The sequence below is a fragment of the Dermacentor silvarum genome, chromosome 1 (genome assembly GCF_013339745.2).
Source record: "Dermacentor silvarum isolate Dsil-2018 chromosome 1, BIME_Dsil_1.4, whole genome shotgun sequence".
Taxonomy (NCBI): domain Eukaryota; kingdom Metazoa; phylum Arthropoda; class Arachnida; order Ixodida; family Ixodidae; genus Dermacentor; species Dermacentor silvarum.
Genome location: NC_051154.1, coordinates 138,467,323 through 138,487,128, shown reverse-complemented (window position 1 = coordinate 138,487,128; position 19,806 = coordinate 138,467,323). Strand labels below are relative to the sequence as shown.

The window sequence follows — 19,806 nt, the reverse complement described above, 5'->3', positions numbered from 1 at the left end:
TCGGTCGAAGTGGTGAGTGATACGTAAACTCTTGGCCTGCTCAAAACGACGACATTCAGGGATGACCGACTCCACTGTAGAGCAGTTCTTGCACAGTAGCAGATTGAATGCGTCATCGGCTATGCCTTTCAGTACGTGTCCCACTTTGTCCGCTTCAGGCATGTCCTTGTCGACCTTGTGGCACGGAGACAACACGTCCTGAATATACGAGTGTACGGCTCTGTGGACGTCTGAACACGAATTGCGAGTTCCTGCTTGGCCGCTAGTTGTCGTCTGATAGGTCTCACAAATAGATCGCGTAATTTCTGCTTACAGACGTCCCAACTTGTCAGATCTACCTCATGCGTCTCGAACCAGAGTCGCACAGTGCCCCGCAAATACAAGATGACATTCGCAAGCATTATCGACGGGTCCCACTTGTTAGTGCGGCTGACGCGTTCATACATTGCCAGCCATTCATCGACGTCCACGCCGCTTGTGCCGTTGGATGTCCCGGGATCACGAGGGTGCAAGAGAATGACCGGTGACGTGTCTTGCTTACACTGGGTCGCTTGGTCGGTCATTGTGGTGGCAGCAACGCACCGTCCGTTGCAAAGATCCAGTTCCCGGTGTTGTAGCGAGCTTACCCCACACGTCCACCAAAGATGTTATGGGGAGATTATATATACAATGGATATATTTGCAAGGTAAGGCGCACAACGCTACAGCAATGGTTCAAGAGAGCGCGTGCACACCAGAAAGCCACGCCGTCGTCGTCGTCGTCCAAGCACCGACCACAGGATCGCCGCTGGGGACAATATAATGAATGTGTAGCAAGACTACACTGAATGGTTTGAAATGTTCGGTAAACTTGCCCAGTTAATACTGGAGAAGTCAGAGTAGCTGTTGATAGCATTCATTTTGTTTTGTGAACTTTTTTTTTTGGTATTGTTGTGAACTTGCAAAGTAATCCAGGCTAGACATTATTAACATCATTTATTTCTTTCGTAAAGGGTTTATTAGAGTTCGGAGCAGCGCAGCGGCGACAGTCAAATGAGACACGGCTTTCAAGCACGAGCGCCATTGCCAAGCAAAAGCGCTGGACCCACTAGCGTCTGGGCCCACTAGAGCCACTGGCGTCTCTATTCACTACACTATTTTTTTAGTGCTATAACTCTATGCTGATTGTTTTGAATATTTTTGGTGAACTTTACCCAGCCTATACTGGAGAAATCTCAGCCGCTGTTGTAAGCGTTCATTTTGTGTTGTGATCTTGAGAAGTTATCAAGGCTAGACATTTTTATTATAATTGTGATATACATTTATTTATTGTAATTGCAATAAAACTAGTCATTTTTGGAAATGCTAGAGTAAGGAAATCATACTTTGGATGCCGCTTTGAGTCCTTGAAGGACGTGTGACAGGTCCTGGAAAGTCCTGGAATATCCTTGAATTTTTGCCTTGGAAACCTATACGAACCCTGTTTAATGCGAGAGCATTACTTGACTCATTGTGCGACCCTGCAGTCCGTAGCCAAGCTCCGTAGCCGAGCGTGCTAACCACTGCGCCACCGTTGAATTCGCCACCGTTTCAACAGGTGACAGTGATGAATAACTTCAAGGCTGTGCACGTGGTTGGGCCCTGCCTGGCGGGCAATTGACTAGATGGTGCACGGCATAGTGCAAGGGCATGGTGGTGCAGGCAGCATTCCTCGTTGCATGCCTTAACATGCGTTCTCTACCAAAACACATGTTTGCATTGTGTGCCACGTCATCCGTCAACAAAAGCGACATACTTTGCCTCACGGAGACGTGGATGAGACGAGATAGCAAGAGACAGATCACAGGATACTCATTCGTGTGTGCCACTCAGCGACCTGACAACAATGCCGCCGGCGTCGCCATATATGTCAAGCCAAGACTTCAACTACGACTCATCCAGCTTGGAGACTACTTCTGTTCAGACGGATAGATGGGTGCTGTGCAGTTGGTTGATACAGGACTCGTGGTTGTGTGTGTATAGTGGCACCAAATCTCTTAAACGGATGCGGCAGCGCTCGTGTACAGGAATCTGCCTTCGGCTCTACGCTGCAGCACGTCCATGCTCATCATAGGAGACTTCAGTCAGGACACACATTCAACGCAGCAACACTAAACTCGGTGACATAACTCAGTGACAAGTAATGCTCTCAAATTTACACATAAGGATTGCTTAGGTGCCCCCATGGTTTCTTTCTTTAGAGTGCAGCTCTTAGGCACCCGTTCCTATGGTAAGCATCGGCGTAACCGAGTGAACGAGCACAGCGAAGGAGGAAAGTGGTAGAGGATGGTATGGCGAAAGCGTAAGAAAAGTGCAGTGCGGCGACGATGGCTATGAGATGGCACCAGAGTAGCGCGCGTTGTCTGGGAGGTCTCTCTGCGGCGGCGGCAGCTGTGAATCGCACCCACGCGTTGCCTCTCGCGATCTCCAGATTAGCGAGGCAGTCACACCGCTTTTCACTCCATTTGCAATGTGCCGCACGAGAAAGATTGTCCGTGCCAGCCAATACATCGCGAAATGAAAACATGTGTAGAGCTGCTTTCTAATTTTGCATTAGGGAGTATCGTAATTGTCGGTGAATTTTTTTATGGTACGTCGCCATGGCAGTGTTACAAAGTATCATTTCTTGGTATTTAATGCCATGGTATAAGCACTTGCCATTGTTTAGGTAAAACACCATCAATTGAATCTATTTTACTGTACATTTTTGTTTCCTCATTAAGGAAACTGAAGGTTTGATTCATGACCTTGTTTGGGCACAGTCACATTGCCAGCCTCTAGGCAGCTGGCCTCCTGTGCTGAATATCTATATAAACACTGTCTAAACTAGACATGCTTCTCCCATGCCTGCTCTCCTCCTTAATGTTCCTCGGATTTCAGTCGTCTGGTGGCTGGCACACTGCACCACTGAACTCTTTTCCTGCTATCACGCATGCTATATAATTTTATATAGACCCCCGCTCATTTGTTGGCTTTAAACGTCCCCTCGAGTCCTTTTTGCTAAGTTTCCCAAAACAGCATGTTTTTCTCCGCTTCTCGATGCAGATCGCGTGCGTGTGCGTATGATTAAGAAACGTGTACTAGCTAGGCCTCGTTAATGGTCTCGTATACGAGACAGGCATGGTGGGTCAAGCGGGGCCGAAATTGTCACAGCAACACCAGACACAGCTCTGAATGGCGGCCAGTATGCTTATTAGGCGTCTAGGTGCTTGTACTGCGACCGGACACGGTGTGTGCAAGCCTGTATAATTAACAAACGCGTACTATGTCCCGTGACAGTGGTCTCTTTCCATTTTTAGTATGGTTCACCACAATAACACGGCTTTATTGCAATTAAGCTCATGAGTCAAGTTAGAATTATCCGGTGAAGGCCCATTTTGATATCGAAATAACGGAAGTTTGGGCCCATAGAAATGTGTGGGCACGGGACCTACGATTGGGATCGAAGTAACCGAAAAATCCAATTGACCGGAGTTGAGTTAATTGAAGTCTATTGTATTAGCTTCAAAACTTACTTTCGTGCACTTAAATGCAAATATTAAGTCAAGCTATAGTGATAGATTAGTGCTCGAAAACGTCTAAGGTGTGAATATTATCGCGTGTTGCATTTTGCACAGAAAACCGTAGTGCCATCTGTCAGGCGCTGTTTTACCCACCGACTGCAGTAAATTGCCACGATGGTATATGCAACGTCGCCACTCCCACTCGGGGTTGGTGATTTGAATAGCGCTAAAGGTATGCAATTTTCTCGTAAACTAAGTCTCTTCTTGACGTAAAACAAGTGCTGCGAAGTTTCTGGAATGGTATTTTAACAATCCACGACAACATAGTATTTGCCTTTGGTGTCCCTTGAAGATTCAGAAAATTTCAACTTTTCATGGAACTTTCAGTGCATTATGTAATGACTTTTTAGGTTGCTAAAGGCACTCTGCAACCCCATACATCCATGTCCACCCATGCAACTGTGTCTGTGCTGCTTCATGCAGAAAAATGGTTGAAATCTGCAAGCCCCACAGAATCAGCTATGTCGTGCAGTGATGTCTCCAGTAACGTGGTTTCAATGCAATGAAAATTTGGTAAGGGAAATTCAATGTAGTTAGAATTTTTATTCAGAAAGTTTTTTTTCCTTTTGCCAAACATACACAGAAGGCTCCAAACGATTGGGTATATTCAAGTCTATTCCGAGCTAGTGTTTTCCTTTCGTATCCTTCAAGCATTCAGAAAGGCCCTCTCGCAGGTGATGACCTCTACCCTGAGGAGCCAGACTACTTTGGCCGAGGCCCTGGTCCTGAATACCCGTTCAGCCTCGAGGAGCTGCGCAAGCGCTGCCAGAACCTTCACCGTATGGAGGTGCAGGGCCCCCTGTGCACAGCCTATTCCAACATTGAGCCTCCCAGGGGTCACCTGCAGCCACAGACCTTCCAGGGCCCAGCATCTATGGTGCCGTCCATGCTTTGACAGGCTGCTGGGCAAAGTGAGCTTGACTCATTGCTGCTGTGTACATTGTTTTGCTCAAGCGGCTGGGCTGCACAGGGAACTCAGCATTGCTGCCAGTTTCGCAATGATGCCTTGTCCTGTAGCGCATAATGCATCATGCCTGGTTTGGCTGTCCAGCTCAGGTCTCGAGTGACTGTTAGGTGTTTAGTTGCAAAGCTTTGTTACACTGAACTTTAATCACACATTAGAGAAGGCCTAATCCTTTCATTTTGCATAGGCATATGTAGGCCAAAATATCAACCAACAGTCTTTTTTAACAATATTTGTAACTTGATCAGCAGAATCACTCTCTGGGTGTTTCTGCAGTACAAAAATGCCTGCATTTAGGAGAATGGGTGCGAGTCAGACAATTTGAGTGAGGAGTTACTGTCTTAACCTTGGCTCTTTGGCTTTGCTGTGATTTCTAGCTTGCCCCGCTGCCTAAAAGTGGTACCCTGTTTGTTAAGCCTTTTTTCTCAAAAACAGTGCTTGCTGCACATCCCACATTGCTAATAGATGGTTTCGTGAAACTGTGAGTGAAGATGCTTTGTGTGAAGCAGTTTAACATTTGTGTTAAAAGTGGATCTCTGCACTTTAGCAGTGCCAAGTACCAAATGGTGTTTAAATGGTGGAAATTAATTGTGCACCACAATTTTTGGGTCTTATTTTGATATTTTCATTTTCTCATGAAATCTTCATTTTTATGGCAATAGATTGAATTTTTATTTTGCTATGAATTGCTTTGGTTCTATCATATTAAAAATAGGGTTAGTGCTGATGCTTTAGGAGGCCCAATGATTTCCATTCACTTTGCTCTCTTAATTGTAGCTATCATGTGGCTATTGTTCATTTGGTCTCAGATTGTAAATGTCAGAAATAAGACAGATATGCATCACTGTGCACTGACATATCTACTTTATTTCAGTGTGCAAAGGTGTGGTCCTTGAAAGGCTGAGTTTGCTTGAATGCGGGCACTTGTGCTGTCTGAAGATGTGGAATGTCAAATTTCTGATCCCATTTTCCACCACGATCCTGCAGTATTCATAATTGTGTTACTGTTCTTTCATAGAGTGGTTTCTGTACTTACCTGGTATTTCCATTGTGTTGAGGAATTCAGGCTTTCGCAAGCACTCAATGTTTTGATGCTGCAGTGTCTTGTATATGTGCGACCGCAAGTGCCTAAAATGTGAAATAAAGTTACAACAGATGAAAAGAGCTTGCACAAGATACAGTTGGGAGATATTATGCATCTGAATAGCTATATTTCTATGCCATTGTTGACTCCTGTAAAATCTTCCTGTAAAATGATTCCCAAAGCACTCAGGAATGCTGTTCAATGACATATTGAATGAAGCCTCTTACTTGTTCCATGTATCTTCGCTCTCCCATACTTCATAAACTGCATATGTGATTATGTCCTTGTAGAAGCGAACAGATGTGCTGAAAAAAAAGTTTCATTTTGCCAGACAATAAACAGCTGTGACACGAATTGCCTTACAAGAGACATCCAGCACAGGCGGCCGTCTTTTCAGCATAAGTTTTCAGTGACTCCTTGTAGTTGTCCAACTGCCCTTCCTCCACTGGCATTGTTTGCTGCACTAGGAATAACTGTGAACATTGCAGAGGGGACATATCGCGTCTCTTAATCCTGTGATACATGAACAAGACTGAAGTGGTTGTTATGTAGTGTTCTACACAGTTGCCTTTATTAGGCATTGTTACATTGTCGGAGAGCTGGTGACTTTTGGCTTACCAAGCTTTCCTCTGTGATGTCCAGTTCGTCTTCCTGTGGCTTTTGAAATTTGGGCTGAAAAAAGTCCATACCAAGCCCATATTTTCTCATGTAATTTATCTTGCAGCTTTGACAAGAAAGCACTGAAATGCCTTTTTTAATTACATTTATGCAGCTGACAGGAATTCTTTGGTCATGAATCTCATGAGGCTAAGGTCTTATTTACTTTTTAATGGTCTTTTTGCCTACACCTGTTTCATTGAACAGCAGGCATTGCATAATGTTATGGAACAAGAAAAGCAATAGTGTTAGCTTTAAAATTTTATGTTGACTACGAAATCAGCTGTCATACTATGTGCCTAGCTCAAGAATGCGAGTGACCTAGCATTTACTGTACAGCTTTTGCATGATGGTGCTCTGCTGCTTCTGTGCTGCTGTTTAGGCAGCGTATGTACGAGAGAACCTGTCAACCTGGTTTGCAAGCTTTTCTACAATTGCCGCCAACTTCTTGATTTGAGCATTCAAGTCATGACTGGATTCTGAAAATAGAAATGGAGAGATTTGAGTCGAATAATATATGGGCCTAGATTGCAGGCTTTCTCTCAAAGAAAGTGCAATATCATACCTTCTAAATGAAGTGATGTTTGTGTCACCACCTGTTTTCGTAGTCTGACAGGGAGGAGGCGACTAGGGCAAGGCTTGTACACCTGGAGGCTTTTGGGACCAACTGCAGCCTGAAAATTGCTGTTGCACATGTACAGCCGCTTGTTTAATAAAAGTTATACACAAAACTTGCATATTAATTGTTGCTTTTGAAGAGAACGCTCATTGGGCAAACGGTACAAGAGTACAGTGTTAAATCTTTGAACTCCCCATGCGCTTCAGGAGTGTACTCTATATTTAAACAGCAATTTTTTTTTCCCAATGTACAGCGTCAAAGCGGTAGTGATGTGTGTTGTGTGCGTGCAATACATGGAATGTTAGCCATGCCACTGGTATTCACACTTGAGCGACTACAAGTGTTGTCCAGGTGTCTCGTTTCCAGTACTTAAGTTCAGGGGAAAGAATGACTTTGTTGAACGTGTTGCATCAGATGTGTTTGGTTGCAGGTGCTATACAATGGAATTTGTATATTTGATGTTGCTTGAGTTTCCTAACAGCTCCTGCAAGAAGTTACCTAGCCTTGTCTCAAAATTTGTATTCATTACATTTAACTAAAGAGAATTTTTTCCCCCCTGAGTGCTTAAGTTTCTCAAAAAGCTCGAACAGCCTATGGCATGCATTGTGTGGTGGAATTTTGATATTACAGCTGATACATATCTTGCAAGAATGAGTATATTGTGAAAGCGCTATCCAAAATTCCTAGGTTTCATTTATTTCAGGATGATGTGAATGCTCTTGTAAGTCATTTGGACATGACCCTATGGAAATTTTTTGAGCACAGTTCCAATATAACGAAGTGCTGTCCGAGGCACTTATGGGGAAAAAAGTGCATTTCAGTGGCAGTCACCAATTTCAAAACCAGTGAATTTTGTTAGTGCTTCCTGGGCAGCTGTAGCCACATTCCTATTAAATGCAAGAACACTCGAGACCAGGGGCGGTATTCTGTAAGAGTCCAATTAGTGGATTGTCCATTTCGGCGGTCGCTGATTGGCTGCTGCTTCACGTGCAGGAAGGAGACTAGCTGGCACCTTCCTGCATGTGAAGCAGCAGCCAATCAGCGACAGCCGAAATGGACAGTCCACTAATTGGACTCTTACAGAATTCCGCCCCAGATCCCTCCACTGTACGGTGCCTTTCAAAGCCCTGGTATAGCTTCGCTACTTGAAACTATACAATTACTGGCTATTTGTTGTATATCGCGCACATACGACAAAATCCCACTTATCTCCACTGTGCCGACATCAAGAATATTTGTTTGAGAAAACGCATGACCATAAATCCTGTAAACTATTTTTTACCAGGTTTGCGAGATATGGCGAATTTGTCATTTTAAAAATTCAGATAATTGTATAGGACCTTGACCTTAAACAGTAATAATCTGATTTGCGTTTATTTTTTTGAAACTGTGCCCGCTACTTTCCTGTCAAGAATGTTATGTCATGCTGATAACGTGCATACCGTTCATGACCTGGAAATCCCGGGCGTGCAGCATTAAGGAAATGCTTGCAAGATAGATGGCGGTTACTGTTTGAGGACACGATAAGTCCCAAAGGGTGCAAACGAGGGCAGTGCATACGATGGGACACCCGAGTTTCTCGCTTTTGCCGCCACTTTCTTGGCGGCAAGGAAAGGTTTTTCCAATATAACCCTTAGTGTGCATGTTGCCGAGTCGAAAAAGAAGATATCGCTAATATATGATATTGCCGTTTCATGTGCAGCCGATGCGCTTTCAGCCTAACGCTTATGAGGTCAGCGACCGTAGCGACATGCAAGGAATATAGATGCTGCTCACTTCGCTACCTTTGCCGCTTGCGCTACATGCCATGAAGTCTCTCTCTGAAGACTGAATTGTACAGTTTAGCAATGTGTTTGATATTTCCATTCAGTCGCTCTTTTGTAGTGAGCGAGACCTGTGTTGCTTTAGCCCTGTGCACTGGTCGCTCGTGCCTGCCTCCTGCAGCTGACTGCGAAATAAACAAAAGAAAAAAGCATCCGAGCTTGCTAACCAGCTGGTGGTGGGACTGCGTAGAGCCTCGCCGTCATCGTCGCTGCTGTCACTTCCGTCGATGAGCGGGATGCCTTCTTCCTGTAGCCTTTTCTGGGAGGCATCCAGCGCTGCGGTCAGCTTGGAGAGTTGAAACACCGTCTCTCTCACCAGGAATCTCGACACGAACTGTTCCTGAATGCTGCTGGCATCGTATGTCTGCGACGTTCGTCGCCACGAAAAGAAACATTAGCTACAGTTTACGAAGGAGCAATAGGGAGTGAGAGGTGGACAGGAGTCGCGGCAGCTTTTATTTTCGTTTTTATTATTATTATCATCATCATTATTGTCCGTGCATGGAAGACAGTGGCGCATGGTGTCTCCGCCGAAATGAGGGAGCGACGACATGCAAACGATGGCGATCAACCCTTATTCTGACTGTTTCGTGTCTGTCGGTTGATCGGTCAGTATCTCGCCGGGTTATATAATATGCATATAGTCAAACCCTAAGAAGCCAAAACTGAATATAAAGATCGGGCCCCATGGTTTCCTTTCTTCTCGTTCATATACAGGGTGTTTCAGCGAACACTTTCAAAAATTAAAGGTTGCCTGTGGCAGATAGCACAATTCTAGTCCATGAGCTGGTCTACTCGAAGAGGCGGACACTACTTGCATAAGAAATTGAAATGCATAATCTAATAATTGACCCAAATTCACTAATTAGGTTTTTAACTAATTACCTGATGGCCCATATTGCAATTTACAAATTGTAGCCGTGGAGTTCGCAAGGCGGATCTACTTGGAATGAATTCTCGGGATGACACCAGTTTCGAGATATTAATTTCGGAACTTTGCAGAGAAATGCATTGGCGTTCCAGTTAGGTTCTTAACAAAACGTTGCTTTTTGCATTGAAGCACAAAATTAACTGGAACGCCTACGTGTGTGTGTGTGTGTGTGTGTGTGTGTGTGTGTGTGTGTGTGTGTGTGTACACACGCGCGCGCGCGCGTTATATCTGGAACTTCGTAAAGTCAGGTTTTGTTAGTTTTGTGTGTGTACATACACACACACGAAGAAAGTTCCATTCCCCGCAGGTACTCGGGGTTCAATGTTGTCATCAACCCGAATTAACGAAACTAATGGCCACCAAACCTGATTTAACGAAGTTTTTCCTGAAATGAGTAAAAAAGCGGCGATTTCTTTCCAATTTTGACAGACGGGTTTTTCTTCGAGCATGCGGTCTAACGCTGTCGGGTCGAAACATCTAGGCGCCCTAGTCACGGCGTGTCGGCAGCCTGTCATAGCTTCACGTGACCGTCTACCTAGCCTGCATCGCGGGTTAGCGGCAAATAAAATGTTGCGGTAGCTTTTGGGTGTCGCTATGTTACAATTGTAGATTTCGGAAAATCCTTTTCTCGATTTTACGAAGTTCCCGATTTAACGAAATAATTGGAGCTTGGTCATCACTTTGGATTTTTTTTTTTTTTTTTTTTTATTGAGAGGCCAGGTAGGCCAATCCCAGAGATAGAGCAGTCTACGGGATCGGCCCACGCAAGAGGCCGCGTTTCCACCAGAAAGCTCGCCTACGTGCATAGCGTTCGCCGCCAGTGTTTGCCAGTAACCATTATTGCATAAGCTGCAGTCGTCGGGAACCATGAGTAGCAGTCAGGGATCTTTGAATGCTATCGCGTTCCACTCTTAAAAGCGAAGCTTAAGCGTCCTCCCAAAATTTTTGATACATTTAGCGACATGCTACGACATCTTAAAGTAACAAAATTGCCCCTTTTGCAAAGAGATTATATGCATGGATAACCAGATAATAGGTACGCCAAACCCGCATGAAGTTAGCAAAGAAGACTTTGTCTTCGAAAAATAGGATTTAATCGATGGTATGATGCTTTCTTCATTTTTCGGCATGGCGGACACTAGATGGTCGAGCAGCAGTCGCAGTCCCTTCGCTAATTAAGTAAGAATGGTTAATTAACCTTTAATACGATTAGCATTATTTGCCTATTTCAGACGTTTTGAGCCTGCCTGCCTATCTATCCTCTTACGCGGACCGAGTGGCCCAAGTGGTCTGCTATAGCTTTGATCCCCATAGGTATGTGCTCTCGGTCGTGATACTGTGCACGGTGCTCGTTACATCGTCGTCATTCGAGATTCGTAAACTGATTCTCGTCGTAACATCGTCGTCACACCTTCTACGCTGACCCAGTGGCTCACACTGTCTTATAGCTGCGGTACGAGGTATGTGCTTGTAGTCTTGAGTACGTCGTGGTCGTTGCATCGTCGTCACACAGTTTTCTCATGTCGTCGCCGTCACCCCATCGTCGTCATACAGTCGTCGCCATGCATTCGTTGTCATGCCGTCGTCGTGATTCTATCGTGGTCGTAATTCTGTCGTCATCGATCACTCCAGCTTCGTCGTCCGACTCTCGTCATGCTGTCGTCTTCTCGCCATCGTCTTCATCTCATTGACCTCATACTCTTCTCGTGTCGTCGTCGTAGTCATGCGGTCGTCGTTAAACCAGCCCCCGGAAAGTAAAGCTAGTTTCGGTTTCAAGAAACATGCGCGCTCCTAGAGGTTGCCGGACATCCTAAGTTATTTTTCTTATTTTTCTTTTTGTGAATTTTAAATCGGGCGAAGCGCGGGAAGTGGTCGCCATCGTGCGTCCGTCGAGCTTGCCTCCGCTCACCCTTGCCACTCGCTCAGCGATATCACAAGTCATCGCGCTTGGTCGTCTGCTTCGGTTGTCGTCCCAAGTGTGAAGATGGGAAAGATAAGACAGAGAAGCTTGATCAGGCGTGCAACGAACAGAAGACGCCGAAACCAGGTCGACCTAAAGCCCCTATATTTATAAAAGTAGCGCCATTCTTAGATCTTGCCGCCACCGCGCTCACCCCGGCGCTTCCTCCTCGCCCTCTCTTAGCCGCCTCCTGTCGCCCCAGCCTCCTCCGCTCCCCCATTGGCCAATCCGTGTCACGTGGAAGTTCGCGTCGCGCTTTTGTATATTTTTTTTCTTTCCAGCGCGCTCCGACTGCCATTCTCGGGCCTGTGCGACGAAAGTGCAGTACGCACAAACGGATCAAACGTGTTAGGGACAAGAACTTCGTTGTGATGGCATGCTGCTGCGCCTTAAGTTGCCGCAACCGACAAGGCGAGGGCAAAAGGCTTTTTTTGTTTACCATCCGGCGTGCGCAAACGCTTGCTGCACACTTGATATTTGCGCCGTCTCGCATCGTCGCGTTGCTACTTCCAAAACGGCATTATTAAGACCAGTTACTGACTGACGAAGCAAAATCGCGCCTCAAAAACGTCTCCGCAGGGCGCGATCGAAGTTTTCCTCGGATTTCCTCTGGTAGCGCGTTAGCTGTCGTCTGCCACGGCAGGCCCGACGCAGGCGGCGCACTGTCGATATTGCGCCTCGATCGCGCTGGTCGCGCCGAGCGCGATAGTGGAACGGAGGAGGAGGGAAGTGGATGGCGCTACTTTTATAAATATAGGGGCTTTAGGTCGACCAAGCATTAGACGAAGATGAATAAATCGGGGCGTCATTAAAACCCCTATATATAAAAAGTAGCGCCAACCACTTCCCTCCTCTTCCGTTCCACTGTCACGCTCGGCGCAGCCGGCGCGATCAAGGCGCGATATCGACAGTGGCGCCGCCTACGTCGGGCCTGCCGTGGCAGACGACAGATAACGCGCTACCAGAGGAAATCCGCGGAAAACTTCGATCGCGCCCTGCGGAGAAGTTTTTGAGGCGCGATTTTGCTCGGTCAGTCAGTAACTGGTATTAATAATGTCGTTTGGGAAGTAGCAACGCGACGATGCGAGACGGCGCAAATACCAAGTGTGCAGGAAGCGTTTGCGCTCGCCGGATGGTAAACAAAAAAAGCCTTTTGCCCTCGCCTTGTCGGTTGCGGCAACCTAAGGCGCAGCAGCATGCAATCACAACGAAGTTCTTGTCCCTAACACGTTTGATCCGTTTGTGCGTACAGCACTTTCGTCGCACAGGCCCGAGAATGGCGGTCGGAGCGCACTGAAAAGAAAAAAAATATACAAAAGTGCAATGCGTGCTTCCACGTGACACGTATTGGCCAATGGGGGAGCGGAGGAGGCTGAGGCGACAGGAGGCGGCGAGGAGGAAACGCCGGGGTGAGCGCGGTGGCGGCAAGATCTAAGAATGGCGCTACTTTTTATATAAAGGGGCTTTAGGCGTCATATGTGTTGCGCGGCTCTGTGGTGTCCGAACGCCGGGAATTCCAGTTCTGCGAAGTTATTCAGGTTTCCCTAATGACCACGGGGGATAACCCGGATTTCAACAAGGATTTCACTGTATTTTCCGAGCTGGTATTCATTTTGCATGAGTAAACCAGTTCTGTTCAAGCTGACGAAAATCCGCATTTTCCCGATTCGATGCCGAAAGTGGGCACACGAAGAGCGTCCGAAGGACAGTCTGCGCCGTGCTTCCGCGCGCGGGCTCGTTCTGTAAGTCGACGGCTTGACCATAGAGAAAGAAATTGAATTCCTTTCTCTATGGCTTGACCGCCTGTGCGCACTTATCATTTTATCTCCCGACGATCGTGTCTCGGCGACATACCGTCGCTCGCATTGCAGGCGCGCGACGACGGATTGGACGCCTCGGCAGACCATTGCAGCGAGCTGCTCTACGTCATGACAGCACCGAGAAAAACGAGGGCAGTGCCCTGTTTCGGCACTGGAGCGAAAACAGGCGCATTCTTGTCGATTGATAACAGATCGTGTTTTTAAAATCGCGTAAATTGCGTCTGCCTCTTGCGGCGTCTTCCTACCATTGCAATCCTAGCGTTAGAATCAGTAATTAAAAATGTAAATAACGAATATTTGTTAATTAGCGAACGGGCAGCGACGGCTACTCGACCATCTAGCGATGCTTAAACAACGGATATCGAAGGAAGCATCCAACATCGGTGAAGTCCTATTAAAAAAAAAATCTGTTTCCATTAAAAAAGATGTGACACGGTATATATATATACACAGGGTGTCCCAGCTATCACGCGGCACGATTTCAAAAAAGAGAACGGCGTTACGCGAAGCAAACATAGTACGTTTTGTTTCCAGTACAGTGGAGTAGCCGCCAGTAATTTTTCGTTGCTTAAATTTAATTACCTAATTGTAATTAAGAGAAAATTGTAGAGCAACATGAAAAACTATACCGATACAGTTTTCTGTTGCTCAGTACGTACGTGCTACATAAAAGTGTTTTTCCGAGCGTGAAAGAAGCCCGCGAATACACGCGAAGTGCCTCGAGCGACCAGGCGCGCGGTAATTCCGCGTGTATTCGCGGGCTGCTTTCACACTCGGACAAACACTTATGTAGCACGTACGTACTGAGCAACAGAAAACTGTATCGGTAGTTTTTCATGTTGCTCTACAATTTTCTCAGTGACACTTTGATATTTAGGGCAGTCCTTCTCGAGTTAGATAATTAATTACAATTAGCTGATTAAATCTCAGCAACGAAAAAATTACTGGCGGCTGCTCCACTGCACTGGAAACAATACGCACTAGGTTTGCTTCGCGTAACGCCGTTCCTCTTTTTTGAAATCGTGCTGCGTGATAGCTGGGACACCCTGTATTATATATATATATGCAAGCCTCTCTTCCCCGCCCCCCAGGAAAGAAATTACCTCATTCAGCACGCGACAAGCGATCGTGCCAGGAGCGTCCGCAAGACGCATTCAGCACGTATACAATAACATGCATGGTCATTGCGGGGATGTCCAAAGGATATTCCCCTGAATATTATTTTCGCAATTGACAGCAGGCGCAGGTGTGAATAATGGCGCGATTTATCGCAATATTTGGCGCACAGATGCGGATGCGCCTGCGCATGCACGCGTTATTATGTTGCATATATTTGGCTGTCGACGGTGAGCACAAAAATGGGTATAAGCCGACCTTTTCCATTTGTTGCAGTCCCTTTCTGACAGCCACGCTGAGGTCCTCGAGGGCAGCCAGAAGTCCTGGAAATTTCCCCATGTGCTGCCACACGAAGGCGCTGAGCTCACCAGCATCTATAAAGCTAAACGCAGGGTGTCCGTCGATCACTGCAACCTCCTCTGCTTCGTTCAATGCGTACATACACAACATACAATTGCGCGTCACATATATATGGCTGTCAAATCTGGCTATAGTTGCACTCATAGTGATGGTCAGTGACACTATATGAGAACAGTTTTTGTCGCCTAAATGATTTGTTGTTTTCGTTTACAGGTATTCTCGATCCACAAAACCATAATAAGTAGGTGGTTGAAACACTAACATACCCGGCCGTTGGGCGCAGCAAACCATGCACATGAGAAGGGAGGGAAATCGCCTACATATTTGTCTTTTGCGAAAAGGCGTTTGAAATAACACGAGTAACAAGCGAGCGAAGAATCAAGATGAAAGTTACGAATAAGCAAGTTTATTACGGGTTATTACAGGCGCAAGGTTATTACAACGACGAAAAACGAGAGATCCAGCGATCCGCCAACGTTCTTAAAGCGGTGGCCGCATATAGGTGCCATAAAGTTAAGTAAAACCTAGGTTGTAGGTGCCAAAACCACGATATGATTATGAGGCACGCCGTAGTGGGGGACCCCAGACAAATTTTGACCAGCTGGGGTTAAATTATGGGGTCTTACGTGCCAAAACCACGACCTGATTATGAGGCACGCGATAGTGGGGACTCCGGAAGAATTTGGGCCACCTGGGGTTCCTTAACATGCACCTAAATCGAAGTACACGGGTGTTTTCGCATTTCGCCCCCGTCGAAAAGCGGCCGCCGTGGCCGGGATTCGATTCCGTGACCTCGTGCTCAGCAGTCCAACACCATAGCCACTGAGCAACCACGGCGGGTGACCAGCCGGGACTCTTTAACGTACACCCAATGCACGGTACACGGGCGTCTGCATTTCGCCCCCATCGAAATGCGGCCACCGGAGGCCGGGATTTGATGCCTCGGCCTTAGCAGCGTAATGACAAAGCCACTACGCCACCACGACCGGTGTAGCTGCGAACACAATCGAGGTCCAGATAAACGCACACGTCACTCTTATATGCTTCTATTAGTAAAAAAACAAAAACAAATAAACACCGCTGTTATGCGAATGGATATGACTATTTACACGGTTCGAAGCTGTTCAGGCAGGTCATCATGAGCAAGGTTCGTTCATCGTCAAGACTCACTGTACACTCGCGTTTAGTTAAATTGACTTATTTCTTACCCGGTTCTGTGAATGTTGATTTCATCAAAAAGTTCGCATAGTTCATCTTCCGTGAGTATAGCATCCCAGAAGAAATTGAGGAATTCTTCTTTTGCGAGTACGCCGTCTCCTACGTAGACAAGCAGGAAGAAATAAAATAAAAGGTGGTTGGGGAGTGGAAGAAGCCCTGCGGCCGTCGAGGCGTGTACACAACAATCCAACACAAAGTGCGTGCTGGCGTGTCCGTAATCTAATCGTGTCACCCAGACCGAGGGCTGGAGCAATGCGCTGTTAAAGCGAATCGAATACGGTCGATTGCATATACGATGTACGATGCTATGTATACACCCCTCCCTCCTTTGTTTTAAAGGCTAAACGAACAGCGAGCTAAAGACGCCCCATTGCTAAAGGTCATGCAAGGTTTACAAAGCCTTGCCAAATGTGCTAATTGTGTGTCAGATGGTGCAGTCACACGACATTTCTTCATTTCGTCTGCATTCCACTTCGTACAAATAAATAGAAGCGTATGAACACATGACCAGATAGTCCGACAGAAAAAGCGCGCTGGGTGCGACGACGCTTATTCCACAGCACTGAATATGTGCGAGCTGACTGTGGATCCAAGCTGCCAATTAAAGGCCAAATATATTCGTTCTCGTAACATATATCAGACGAAATTACAGGTATTGATCTCGCCCTTGTGAACTGCCGTTTGTACATTCATCGTTCCTCACGCTTGTGTGGGGCGCGCTTTCACTCACCGTTGGTGTCAGCACGGTTCAGGACCTGCGAAAAGACAAAAATGCTTTGCTCACGAAAAGATGAGCGCAGTGTCCACCGCGCTCTTTACATATGCGACTGCAGATTGGCGATCGAACGCCCGCGCAGTGCTGACTGGCGCCCACAGACGCGGCCCGCGCTGCCGGGAGTGGTCACTCACGTTGAGAAGGACCGATGTCCCCTTCTGGAGGTTGAGAAAAGGGCTGCTGATGTCGACCATGGTTTCTTTTCCACGCGTGTGGTTGTCTCCCCTGCAGCGCAACACAGCGGCGGAAGCAGCCTGCGGCCGCACTGCAAACCGGAACGCGGGCACGGCCGGCTCGCGGCGATGTATTTTTGGCACGCGCGCCACGGGGACCACGCGTGTTATGTAGGTGAAGTACGGAGACGCCCGCCCTGCGGGTTATGTGTTGGGAAACAATTAACAGTCGCCGTCCGACTGACTGACTGCTCGACTAACGGCGCTGTGCCGCTTCCGCCCTGCGTGTAGTGATTCGAGCGTCGACAACGAGGAGGTATATCAGTCCGGGTTTCGGGCAGTGTTTACACGTCGTCCATCAGCTCGCGTCGCACAGCATGCAAAGTGGCGGCTGGGTTACCGTGCACGCGATAGCTGTATTGACAGGCTTGCAAAATGTATAACAGTGCGAGATCTATGTATGTATTCTTTATAAAGCTATATTGCATTCCGAAGGTGACACGTGCAAGAGTTGGTTCTTTTTCCTCAAGTTGGTTCTTTTTCCTCACGCCTTTAAAAAAGGAGTTCGCACTGATGATGTAAGCATACATAGATTTCCATATTATATAGATTTATATAGAATTCATGTTTTGAAATGCGAGAGGAAAAAGAAACAACTTGGGGCTCTTCTTGCACGTGTCACCTTCGGGATGCGATGTGTCATACTTGCGTAGCCGGTCGATGCAGGCCACGAACTCCGCGTTCAGCGCCAATGTCTCGCATACTGTCGGGCGTGGAGACGCAAGGACGTGTTCTCGATCAGTTGTACTTGTTCGCGTTTCCATTTGTGTGACAGCACAAATGAGGGTGGCAACGTAGAGACGGAGCATAGGGTTACTGTACTGAAGACTTCCGGTTCAAATCCCCGTCCAAGTTTCTACGTGTTCAAGCTATATAAATGTGGTGCCTTAACCCGGCAGAAAGAAAAAAGAAACGGTTACTGCCGAGATCCAGAGGAGCCATCCAGGTAAGAAGGCTCACTGAGCGACGAAAGGCACTCCCTCGCCAGAACAGTAACTAGCGATACTTGCACAGTAAGTGACCACTACCTCACTCACGGATCTGGCAATGAACTCTTGGCCCTTCTTTATTTCCCAGTGGCCGCAGAGCACGACCACGGCGGCGGTCCCACGCAATGCACACCAAAAAGTGCTAAGAATCACTGAACCCGGACAAGCCGCCACTGGAAACGAAACCTTGCAATGTTCAACATGCGACCATATCCAGTGAAGCCAGTTTACCAGTATTCTTCTCGAGAGATGTTCAGGCGTTACGTGGGATGTCAAAGGTCTGAGCGAGGGTAAGCAAACTGGCGCGGCGGCATACACAGTGGTGACTAATGGGCACGCCTTCTCTCCACCTTCGTGATAAGAGAGAATACAGAGTAGTATTTCAAATACACGCAAAGGAAAAAGTACAGTGGGGAATAGCAGGCCAACGGGGTAGCAGTTGGAACGCGGGAAGCATGAGATGAGCAAGAAAGGGGCCAAGAAATTGGGAGGAGCAAGATTTATGCAAACAGGGCAATGTCATAATGAAACTTTTGCGCACACAACACGAAACCACAACGAAGAAGTACACAAGGACTAGCGCAGACTAACAACTGACCTTTATTCACTAAGAAAACACATATATATGGTCGCGACACGCACCTCACAATCACTGCACATGAGCACAAGGGCATTTTGTAATCTATTACATAAAAAATAAAACCTTTAACAAAAACATTGCGCTATCACATCTTATTCATCAGGTCAATTTCCTTGTCATTCAATGCTATTGAAGGATGACTGACACATGTGCTTTGTAGTCTAGATATATGCCAAGCTTCCACAATCTCTCTTGTTGTCTGATTAGGATGAACATACAAAATATCAGTTTGATTACACACAGCACTACACATATTCATTGAACACCGTGCACAATGTAATGCCAAATGTGTCAGCTGCCTTCCTTTCAAATTCGCCAAGTGCTCTTTTAACCTAACGTTCACGCATCGCCCAGTCTGCCCTACGTAACACTTGCCACATTACGTAGGGCAGACAGGACGAAGGCCTCTTCCTGCGATCTCCAATTACTCCTGTTTTGCGCTAGCTGATTCCAATTTCGACCTGCAAATTTCCTAATTTCATCACCCCCCTAGTTTTCTGTCGTCCTCGACTGCGCTTCCCTTCTCTTGGCACCCATTCTGTAACTCTAGTGGTCCACCGGTTATCTACCCGTTTGCTCTCTGGTCCACACCGCTCGCTTCCTGCCTCTTAACGTTAGACCTAACATTTTTCGTTCCATCGCTCTTTGTGCGGTCCTTAACTTGTTCTCAAGCTTCTTTGTTAACCTCCAAGTTTCTGCCCCATATGTTAGCATCGGTAGAATGCAATGATTGTGCACTTTTCTTTTCAACGACAGTGGTAATCTCCCAGTCAGGATTTCCTAATGCCTGCCGTATGCACTCCAACCCAATTTTATTCTTCTGTAAATTCCTTTCTCGTGATCAGGGTCCCCTGTGAGTAATTGACCTAGATAAACGTACTCCTTTACAGACTCTAGAGGCTGACTGGCGATCCTGAATTCTTGTTTCCTTGCCAGGCTATTGGACATTATCTTTGTCTTCTGCATATTCATCTTCAACCCAATTCTTACACTTTCTCGATTGAGCTCCTCAATAATTTGTTGTAATTCGTCTCCA

General features: G+C 46.7%; 2 protein-coding genes across 6 annotated transcripts in view; one reads left to right on the top strand and one right to left on the bottom strand.

Annotated features, from left to right (window-relative positions):
- LOC119436113 (acyl-coenzyme A diphosphatase NUDT19-like) overlaps positions 1–7,019 on the top strand; it is a 155,825-nt gene extending 148,806 nt beyond the window's left edge. For all 4 annotated transcript variants that reach the window (XM_049660920.1, XM_037702862.2, XM_037702861.2 and 1 more), the window contains exon 4: positions 4,256–7,019. In XM_049660920.1, coding sequence (XP_049516877.1) covers positions 4,256–4,476 — 221 coding nt within the window. In that variant the 3' untranslated portion in view covers positions 4,477–7,019. The remainder of the gene's footprint in view (positions 1–4,255) is intronic.
- On the bottom strand, positions 5,391–17,251 carry LOC119461982 (N-terminal EF-hand calcium-binding protein 1). Of its 2 annotated transcripts, XM_049660925.1 has the most exons (12): positions 17,043–17,251; positions 16,864–16,888; positions 16,124–16,232; positions 14,814–14,937; positions 8,896–9,092; positions 6,852–6,970; positions 6,698–6,765; positions 6,248–6,301; positions 5,993–6,102; positions 5,857–5,934; positions 5,582–5,673; positions 5,391–5,526 (listed from the first exon to the last, which is right to left on the bottom strand). In XM_049660925.1, exons 1-12 carry the CDS (start codon positions 17,100–17,102, stop codon positions 5,495–5,497), a joined length of 1,068 nt encoding a protein of 355 aa, XP_049516882.1. In that variant the 5' UTR covers positions 17,103–17,251; the 3' UTR covers positions 5,391–5,494. The 2 variants fall into 2 exon arrangements, with proteins under 2 accessions (XP_049516882.1, XP_049516881.1); XM_049660924.1 differs by lacking the exon at positions 5,391–5,526 and having other exon boundaries at positions 5,547–5,673; positions 17,043–17,230.
- Positions 17,252–19,806: the final 2,555 nt, after the last annotated feature.